This window comes from Phragmites australis, chromosome 7, assembly GCF_958298935.1.
Source record: "Phragmites australis chromosome 7, lpPhrAust1.1, whole genome shotgun sequence".
NCBI classification, from domain to species: Eukaryota; Viridiplantae; Streptophyta; class Magnoliopsida; order Poales; family Poaceae; genus Phragmites; species Phragmites australis.
This window is the reverse complement of record NC_084927.1, coordinates 31357023-31368006: the sequence shown is the minus strand read 5'-3', so window position 1 is coordinate 31368006 and position 10984 is coordinate 31357023. Positions and strand designations below refer to the sequence as shown.

Sequence of the window (10984 nt, the reverse complement as noted above, 5' to 3'; positions counted from 1 at the left end):
GTTCACTCTATAATATATAGATCCATAGCCCTCTTGCGTGTTAAGAAAAAAAATTGTAAGACAATCAATCTTTCCACTCAACTGTGCGCTAGCTTCCGCAAGTACTAGCACACACTTGACAGCCTACCACAACCCAACTCTTGAGTCTCTGACAGCCCAGCCGCCCAGGTGCTTATTAACATCGCAACAACAATGGCTATAAAAATTAATCAAACAAAATCGTGTCTGTTAATTAGGCAGTGAGGGCTACAGCCAATTAACTTCCCGCGGGCTACTGTTCCATGGGTGCCAAACAAGCCCGTAGTTGATTTGGCACGATGTATCAAATACACTTCTCTGATCTAAAATAAATATCATTTTTATATCGATATGGTCCTCAAATACAATTTTATTTGGTACTAGTTTTTATGATAATAGATTGATAAAACATATCAAAAATATATTATTATAAAACTATTTTTCAAGATAAATTTAACTATGTTATTTTCAAATATTCAAGCTCAATACATAAACAATAATTTATATCTAAAATTTGAAACAATTAATTAGACGTAATCTAAGATAATATTTATTTTAGACTAAAGGAAGTATATCGCGCCAGACGAAAGGAAGAGCAAAATGATCGTCACGTAGGAGCCCAAGTCTCTGAGATTCATTGCTAGCCTCACGCCGATCGTTTCTCTGCCGACTCACCATATATACATACTATGAATCTCTGATACTCGTATCTTCAGTAGTGCCGGGTCTGAACATGCATGGCTTCAGTAATGTGTCGTCCCATCATCCCGTGTCTGAAACTTCATGGCTGCCAAAGTTCTCCAAGCCGAGCTTCTATATATATACTACCTTCATTTTACTTTACTTATCACTGTATAGTAAATTTGATCGCATGATTTTCTAAAAGGAATTTATACATATTTAAAACTTTTATATTGTTAGATTTATCTTAAAAAACTTTACTAGTATTATAGAGTTTCAGGTATCTATAAATTATTTTTTTAAAAAACGTTTGGTCTAATTTACTACGGTAAAAAACAGTAATAAGTAGACTTAAACGGAATGAGTACTCTATGCAGCAGCACTGATGCCAAGTCGAGCTTCAGTAATGTCACGTCTCGTGTCTAAAACAGCAGCACTTTGTGATTTCTGAAGTCTGAACAGCGGTTAACTATTACCGCTCTTAGTGAAACTAACAAGGGAGCTCCAGTGCAGTATAGTGAACTATATATCTGTCCTGTAATCACCATATTTATCTCATGCATGCATGCTACTTGCATTTTTTCGGTTTGAAGGATCATGCTACAAGCTTGAAACTGCAATTATATTTGGCACTGTGATCTACCAGGGCCGTTACAGCGCCGTACGCGCCCAACCTAGCTAATGGTTGTTGCAGGCCATGCAATAATACTAGGAGTGGTATAGACTAGCTAGTAGTAGTGAGTAGCAGTAGGAAATAATCTGTGGTGAAAGTAGGAAATAATCTGTGGTGAAAAACTCGATCAACTCCCTTGCTTCCGATCGCGATCGAGTAGACTGTAGAGGGACGTCGACGCCTCTATGCTCCTTAGCCATGCAATAATACTAAGAGTGGTCTTCTCTCTGGGGACACTCATTAGCCTGTGCTAGCTGTCACACCCTAGCTCTGTCGCCGTCGTTACTCCGTGATCGGCCCCGGCCGATCCGACGATCGACCCGACGATCGACCCGACGATCTCCTGCCGCTCGATCTTACACGTACGCTTCTAAGTATAGTTGTTAATTACCTTTCACCTCACCTTCAGCATCTGATTTTATGCCTCCATAAATGTTGCTTTTCGAGCTTAGTGCCGTCATAGCACTTCATGCTGCGCATGCGTCACAGTCTTGCTCTCGGCCACTTGGAGATCTACAGGACTATCTTGGATTCCAAGATTCCTGGCATATATGCATGTATATATAGTACTCCATCTTCCTCTGCGAGTACTGGTCGCCATTACCAATATATGGTGTACGTGGATGCATATGGTTTGCACCGGGATCTCTTGGTCTACTGCATAAGTGAGTGTTCCGGCCTCTTAGTTTCTTTCATAGCTTTGCAAGTTCTTGCTTTATTTGCTTCTCTAGCTACTTCTACTCTTGCTAGCTTGTTCTTCCATCTTCATGAGGAATCTGATCAGGAGAGGTTACTTAATATTAGGCTCTCTTTGGATAGGTTTCTTCCTGTCTTTTCTCTTACAAAAATCAGTAGCTATTCAAGAAGCTGGCTTTTGGTCTTGGCTTCTGGTAGCTTTTGGCTCGTTGAGAAAGCTGCTGCAGCTACAAATTATAGTATCAGCTACAAATTAACATACAAAGATTACAGTATCAGCTACAAATTAAGATGATCACTTGCAAATTGTAACATCACTCTCTCACTGATTGAAATAGAATATGGCACTGGCGCTATCAGCTTCCCCGGTTCACCAAGAACCACAGCCAGGGAAGCAGTTGAGGAACCAGCTTGCTGCAGTCGTGAGGAGCATCAACTGGAGTTATGCCTTCTTTTGGTCCATTTCAAGCACTCACCCAGGGTAATGTAGTAATAGAGTCTATATTTGGCTGCCAGTTATGTTCCACTTTGGTAGAAAATTCCATTATTTGCATGAACTTCATATGTCATATATCAAATGAAGAAAATCAGATCTGGTGAGATGGGATTGTAGTTATGTGCTTATCAGATTTTGCAACAAAAAGATTAAACGTTTGAGTTTATAATTGTGTTCACAAGGTATTAATTAATTTTAGTGAATGAAACTTTGTTACTTTCCAACCACTTTTTAGCCACCAGATCAACATCCAACATCTCACATGTGTTGTTTCTAAATGCAGTGTTAACAACTCTCATCTTTCTAGGTGATGCCGTACTGCAGTTTTAAGCTAAATAATGTGCAAGGTTAGTTTGTCGAGAGATGAGAGTTGAAAAGCCATTTAATTGCAAAATCTATTACTAGAAAGATGAGAGATGAAAATTATTTAAGCACCAAAAAATTAGCAAAGCCATTTAATTACGTTTGTCAAGTAATTTCTTCTTTTCGGTTTGTCCCAAGAACTCTTTTTCCCCAAGTATCATTGATTCTATTTTCTTTGGCGAAACTTCTAAAATATTTAAAGCCAACACAATGAAAGCTGAAGTCCATATGAGCTTGTGGATATATTCTATTAATTTTTAAAGTAAGGGATATTTTCAGAAATGTTTTGCTAGGGAAAACAAGGAAAATATTTTTTCATTTTTAAAAGTAATTCTAAATTAAATAAAAAATATAAAGTAAAAATTCAAAATATATTTATAATATCCTCATAAGATGTAGCTTATATATTTAATACTTTTAGGTTGAAATATATCAAAAGATTTTTTACATTTCGAGATGACAGTCCAAACAAGTATGATGCAAGAATATATATATATATATATAGCCAATGTAGTTTTCTTGGACCATTTCATTTCAATATTCTTTTTTGGAATTGTAGGACCGAGATAGACAACTAGAGAGGGGTGAATAAGTGACTTACAAATTTCTTGCGAAATAGATGATCTAGTCCTTCTTCACCCAACGCTCATCAAAAAACGTACAAACAAAAGTATAAACTTTAGAAAGACAAAGCAAGAAAGAAAGTTCCAAGACAACATGACTCCATTGATAGAATATGAACCATATGTTTTATTCAAGACCATTCTATTTGTCTTTGTGCATAAAAGTTTGAAACTTGGATAAAGAACAAAGAAAAAAGATAGTTACCGAAACAAAAAATTCTCCAAATTGATGGTCTAGAGGCAAGAGGATTCAAGACCCTCTCAAATACATGAGCATATGAATGTTTATGCCTTTAGGAACAAGAAAAATTACTTTACAAAGGTGAAAAAACTACAACTCAAAAAGAAAAAGAAAATCACAACAAAAAAGAAAAACTTGCAAATGAACCAATAGAGAGACTAGAAATAGGAGAATTCAAGCATATGAAAAAGCATAAACTTCATTACTTAATGAGGTCAACCCTATTTTAGGGAAATTATAAGAATTTTTCTCTAAAAACTCTCACCTATTACATAGGCTAAGCACTCATCTCTCCACTAAAATCCTAGCACTAGGCTCTCAAATAGGTAGCACAAGGGCTCTGGTACAAACTCTCTCATAGCCCCAACTCTCTATTTATAGGTCTAGAAAATTTGATCCCTAAATTTCATAGCTTGTTACACTAATTCAGAAACCCTTAACACTGTCGACTCCAAAATCTTCTTCACTACCGGTTTTAGAGCCGATAGTGGGCAACAGGCAGTGATAGTCCCCGACTATCACTGCCGGTCCGGGGACCGGCAGTGAAGGAGTTATCACTACCCGCTAAAGGCTTCAGCTGGCAGTGAAAGGGGTTATCACTGCTAGATGAAGGCTTCAGCCGACAGTGATTGCCGATCCTCGATTCAACATGTTTGTGGTCTAAAAAAGCAAAGACTATTTTGTTGCCATCAGATGCACTCGATCGACTACTTCTCACCCGCCCTCGACTAGAAGCTCGAGTACCGATCACTTCTTACTCGCTATTTTTTCACGCGAGTTCCAGGACTCGAACTCATGACCTCAATTAGAAGCTTCACGCGTGTGACCTCTTAACCATCTCACGTCTCATTCATTCTTGAGTACAATAGCAAAATTAATCCTTTTGACATCTTCTCATCGAACGTTTGAATGGCTATTTGCACATTTAAATGATCCTAAATGAAAAAGTTATCAGCTACAAAGTTGTACATCTTATCGAGTTCTACAATTAATATAAAATTTATCTCCATTCGATTGCATGTGAAAAAGTTTGTGTCTAATCCATATGATGTTTAGTAAAATAGTCATAACTTTTGCATCCGGAGTTTGATTTTGCATACGGAGTTTGATTTCGACGTTCTACCTCTACTTTCGAAGCTAATGATGAGGCTCTTTAGACCCGTACCTTCCTTGACCCTCAAAAAAGGCTTGTAAGATTCTCGACAGGACATCTAAAGTTTTTGGGCGAAAATTGACCTTCTTCAGTTTGTCTTATAATTTTTGAGACATAGTAGTACATCTGAAAGTCAGTGTTGTGCAGACGTTTCATCAGTCCGAGTTATACGTATACTTCGTCTTGCGATCCTAACTGTCACGAAGTCTCTCCCGCTTCTGATCCCTCGAACCGCCTTGTCACTTTCACTGATATTTTTGCTTGACTTTATCAACACATTATATTCATCCTTTATTTCATACTTTACTTGACCTTAATATGTATAGCTAGGATCACCCTTAACTTCACTAGGCCTCCTTGATCGTCCGGCACCAATCACCCACTATTGACCACCAAGTTGCATCCATCACCTGCACACTATAAGATAAACAAACATATTTCTCCAACTTCAATTTCAGTTAGTCCATAATCAAAATGCTCAAAGCAAGCTCAAATAATTCAAAACTCGACAAACCAAATCAATAACCTTATCAATTACTCATCACATATAAACCAAGACACATTTCAACTTGGTTTCTCAGGGTCACTTGACATCTTAATGATGCCCGAGGGAAATAATTCTAACAAAAATGATAAATTCTTGCATATACATAATAACTTGATGCAAGTGAATGTAGGAAAATGATGTAATTGTTTGCCATAATATTTTTTGTGAGGGATTCTCCCAAAATTATTGAATTTTAGTTGTATTAAAATAAAAAGCTTTTGTTTGAATAAGCAACAATCCATCTAAGAGTCCCAGAAGGAACTGAGAAATATTTGAAAGAAAAACTAATAGTGGATCGTCTAGTGATTCCAGTTTCCAACAAAAGAAATTGCCACATCTTTCGCATCGCGCAGTTCTCATACCACGTTTTGCTCCTATTGTCTATATATAATGTATATTGATATATAGTAACACCTCGCACGTCAGTGTTAGAATGTATTGCCGCTCATGGCAATGTAGTGCCGTGCATGGCCCTGTGTGGAGCTAGGAAGGAGGCCAACGTCCATGCAGGTCTAGGCCTTCAATTTTCTGCTGATACACATATCTCTTGTTGATTGATTGGCTCCTTTTTCATATCTCCCGGATATTATTTTTATAAACCGGTTGATATGATATGATAAGATCGAGACTATATATGTAATAAGTATTTATCAAATCAATCTAAGGCGTATAACTATCTCCGCTTTCAGTAAGTTCTCCTTTCATGGAACAAAACCTTAACATATATATAAGTTGCAGAGTCCTGACGTGGAAGGACGGGTTCTACAACGGCGAGATCAAGACAAGGAAGATCGCCAACTCGGCAGAGCTGACGGCCGACCAGCTCGTCATGCAGAGAAGCAAGCAGCTGCGGGAGCTCTACGAGTCCCTCCTGTCCGGCGAGTGCAACCACCGCGCGGCGCGGCCCATCGCGTCGCTGTCGCCAGAGGACCTCGCCGACACCGAGTGGTACTACGTGGTTTGCATGACCTACGCCTTCAGGCCTGGCCAAGGGTACTTTATACGTTAATTAAACTAAGTTCATCAACCTCGCATCTACACGGGCTAGTAATTTATATAATTTTTAAAAGATGCGAATATTTTAGGTTATTATATACATTCGCAAATCGGTCACAACATACATGCTTATATTTGGCATTTACGACGGTTACTTTACTGCTCATACGCATATTATTAGTGAAGTTATTTGACACTGGTACCATGACTGAAGAATACTAAGCTATATGCAACATGCCGTCTGTTATAGATTTATTATGTTATAAAAGAGCAACTCAAAGATCTTGTATGATAAGAAAAGAACAACTGAAAAGATAATCAATTGTAAAAGTTATGTTTTAAGTTGTCTCTAAGCTAGTGTGAATGCAAAGAAACAACTTAGAAAACCACACCACGCATTCTTAATTTCACGCACGCATGCATGGCGTGATAACACTAAATAGCATATCAAGTTATTTTCGTTTCACAAAATTAATCTAATACTCTCGTATATGTATTTCACTCCTAGATCAGAATTTTTAATATTTTTTCCTTGACTAAAGGAATAGAATGGCAATTAACAATGGTTCTGTACTGTGTGGTTTTCCCTATATACAATAATACAAACCAATAGCATGCACGCTGAAGACTTAGGGAATTTTATCGAGGGTGATCATCATCAGCCGGATTGACTTTGTTTCTCGTACATGAATCAGACACTGCATGTACGCATGTAGCGCTGAAACTTTGTTTGTCTGAGGAGCCTCCAATTAGTTAATACAAATAAAGATATCATAACTGACGTGCTGGTAACAATTTCCTGTCGTGACGTATTTGTCATTCGTGCATACCGGCTAGGTTGCCAGGCAGGAGTTTTGCGAGCAACGAACACGTTTGGCTGTGCAACGCTCACCTTGCGGATAGCAAAGCCTTTCCCCGCGCGCTCCTGGCGAAGGTATGTTTCTGAGTTCTGACGGAAAAGATCGATCGATCTGCATTCTCCATTGTTCTTGTCCCATTTTGTCATGTCAGTACTTAACCGCGTGCCATCTTGGTGACCCGATCAACTGAACGCGACCCGCATGTGACCTTGGTACCGGCCGGTTCAAGCAGAGCGCGTCTATTCAGGTATGTAATCGCGCGCTTCATGCTTCGCGTGCACTTTCAGACCGTGCTTTTCAGATTTCTGACTACTACACAACTACATCTTGAATCGTACGTGTTCTTACAGACGATCGTCTGCGTCCCCCTTATGAGTGGCGTGCTTGAGCTGGGGACAACTGATTCGGTATGTTTCATCTGCCACGTATAGTATACTGTACTATACTACTATCTGAACCGCAACATGTTGCCTTGGAAGTTGAAAACCACAGCTCCTGACCACATTCTTCCAAGATTTGTTTGTAAATAAGATAGAAGAAGTAGCGACATTTGAAATATATGAATCATACTCTGCATAAAGCCAAAAAATAAGTTTTGTGTGGGACCCACTTTGGATCTCCTTGTGTAAACAATATTAGTCCTTGGATCAGCAGGTGATACACATAAATTCAACAGAAATGGATATCTCAGACACACTTCGAATATTATACCTGAATTGAAACCTACGATGCAACATTATTCAACGGGTAGATCTCAAGCTGTAGCAAAAATGAATTTATTAGGTTATAATAGTGATCTTAGTGATTAATGACAACATAGTAATTAAGATCAACATGTTTATCAAGAATATATGTTAGTATATCTTATGGATACAATACATAAAGAAGCCACTGTAGTCAGGACAAAGTTTGATTGAATTGAAGAAGTATCAGGAGAATTGATCTCACCGAAAGCTCCGGTGCAGAGGAGTTTGTACTCACCGGAGCATTGTGTACAGAGGCTGATAGCCTCACCGAATAGTCTGGTGCTCTGTGTGTTAAACTCACTAAAATCGGATAGTCCGGTTTGCACTGGGTAACGCCGGAGCATTTCTTGTAGAGAAGAATACGATTGTAGAAGACTAAAGATCAACCCTCCGGAAGATCTAGTGCTTGGTTTGTGTCCACCGGAGTATGGCACCGAAGCATTTTTTGCAAAGGCGATTGCAATTGCTGAAGAATGTAGATTAGCTAATTGGATAGTCTGGTGATCACAAAGATAGTTGCACTGGAGCATTTCTAGGGAAAAGAAGAGAAGATCCAACTCACCGGATGGTCCGGTGTGAATGGAATAAATACCAGATGAATGCATCGGAGTATTTTACACAGTACACAGAGAGGCTACAAAGGCTCGGATAACTCAAGATAACTCACCGAAATGTCTGGTGATGGATTTGAAGGAACACCAGAGTGTCCGATGTTTAAAGAGGCTTTGAGTGGAATTCCAAAGGCTAGTTTCCGAGTTTGTACTTACCGGTGTTAGTACTACTGTTCTCGCCAGATCATCCGGTGTTAACAACTTTTGTAAGTCGTTGGGAAAACGGCTAGTTAGAGGGTTTGAGGCTATAAATACCCATTCACCCAGTCATTTGATGTGCGACATGCTGCTGGAGTCTAGAGGAAACTCATATACACTTGAGAGGACATCAAAGCCACCAAAGTGCTTAAAGTGATCATCCAAGATAATTAAACATAAGATTAGAGAGTGTTTAGTGCTTATAGGCATAGAATGAGTTGTAGCTAGGTACTGCAGCTTGAAAAAGGGATCAAGGAGTGATCCTAGTTTATACCGAGTGTTACATCGACGCCTTAGAGTCTTGGTGATTCGCTGACATCTTGAGCCTTGGTGGTTCAAGCTTGTTGACCTTTGACTTAGTGTGGAGCGATGACAAGACACATATACACGGACGCGAAGACCCTTGCCTTGGTGGCTCAAGCTTTGAAGTGATCACGGCGGCAAGTGACCGGAAGAGAGGCTAGTGGTGAGCCTTGCCTTAGTGGCTTGATGACTCATCGTGCTTAAGACCTTATCTTGGTGACTTGGTAGCTCAAGAGCTGCGACCGAAAAATACTTGACGACTGAGAGCATATCTTTTGTGGAGCTCCAACATGAATTAGGGGTGATATTCATTTCATCAATACCACGGGATAAAAATTCTTTGTGCCGAGTTTGGCACACAGAGATTAATAAGAACATTAGCTCCGAGGGCATCTATGAGATAAGGTGTAGGAGTGGCACTAACTTTCAACCCGTGTCGCCGAGTATAAATTGTTGCTATGAAAGAGTGCGAAGCCCTAGAATAAAAAAGAATAACTATGGGAATGATGACAGAATTAAAACTCATACTCAACGTACCCATCAACACGTTATCACCCTTGTGAACTTCATCAGCGGTGGTGTGGCGTTCTCAGCCATGCTTGGGGACATGCAAAGCCTAGGAGGCTTGTGGAGTGGGTTGAGTGGATGGTGGAGACCTTGGAGCAGTCACTCTGGCTCCAGGCTTCGGGTACAGGCAATCATGTGCATAGTGGCCGATACGGTCATAGTTGTAGCACGGCCCGCCAGGGCTATCTGTCACACTCCCCTACGAGACTATGGGCCTTGCAGGCTACCCTTGAGGGGCGGAGAAAGACAGGTGTCGTACCACCCACTTCAGCTGTGGAGCTGTCGAGGCCGACGTGTGAGATGGTGGAGATTGACTCTCCGTGCGAGCGCGTTGAGATCTCCCGTGCACGGAAGGCGATATAACCCTCTTACACTTCTTCTCCTCTTGGTGATTCTTCAACTTGAACTCCACAATGAGGGAGATGCTTACTAGCTTATTGAAGTCGGCGAACTCATACGTCAACAGCCGATCTTGTATCTTGGAGTTGAGGCTGTTCACAAAGCGGTATTGCTTTCGCTCGTCGGTGTTAACCTCATCTTGAGCATACTGTGCAAGGTAGTTGAACACCTGCACATACTCCATCACCGATCTACCTCATTGTTGAGGTCCATGAACTCAATCCTCTTGATCTCCATGAGGCCCTTAGGGATATGGAAGTCGTGGAATGCCTAGCGGAACTCCACCCAAGACACACGGTGATTGGCGGGGTGCATGATCAAGAGGTTGGACCACCACACGCCCGCCACGCCTTGGAGTTAATGGGTGGCGAGCTTCTGCTCAATCATCCAAAGCAAGTGATCAGCATCGAGGGGATCCTCAGTCCGTGTGAAGGTGGGAGGCTGAGTTCGAAGGAAATCCGCGAAGTCGTCGTGGCGCCTGGCCCCACCTCCTCCAGGAGGGGCCGTGTTGTACACAAGGGCCTGGTGGTTCTGCTCAATCTGCATGAGTACATCCACCATACTCAGCGGTGGAGGCGGCGAAGGGTTGCTCTCATTCAAGGCCTCAGAAAGTCCTCCCAAAGAGCCGCGGGTTCTCATCCTATGGTGACGATAAGACACAAAGGTAAAAATCAAATTTTGACATATCGAAGTAGTATTAGTCGGATAAGAATAGCAAGTGATGCATTACTCTAGGCCCTGTCAGGTGCAGAGAGTTCGCAGGAATTTGGGCAAAAACTTAGACTTAAACCTTGACAAGGAAAAATGCATGCT

At 40.7% G+C, this 10984-nt stretch overlaps 1 protein-coding gene across 6 annotated transcripts in view; it reads left to right on the top strand.

The window, feature by feature from the left end:
* Positions 1-1826: 1826 nt before the first annotated feature.
* Positions 1827-10984, top strand: part of LOC133924737 (anthocyanin regulatory R-S protein-like) — a 69282-nt gene continuing 60124 nt past the window's right edge. For 2 of the 6 annotated variants that reach the window (XM_062370411.1, XM_062370407.1), the window contains exon 1: positions 1878-2037. Coding sequence is in view for 3 of the 6 variants with exons in the window: in XM_062370417.1 (XP_062226401.1) it covers positions 2410-2549; positions 6230-6484; positions 7325-7421; positions 7580-7594; positions 7698-7754 (564 nt within the window). In the remaining 3 variants the exon portion in view is untranslated. Of the gene's footprint in view, positions 2038-2406; positions 2550-6229; positions 6485-7324; positions 7422-7579; positions 7595-7697; positions 7755-10984 lie in introns of all 6 variants that reach the window. The other 4 variants (XM_062370418.1, XM_062370417.1, XM_062370404.1 and 1 more) reach the window with 4 other exon arrangements.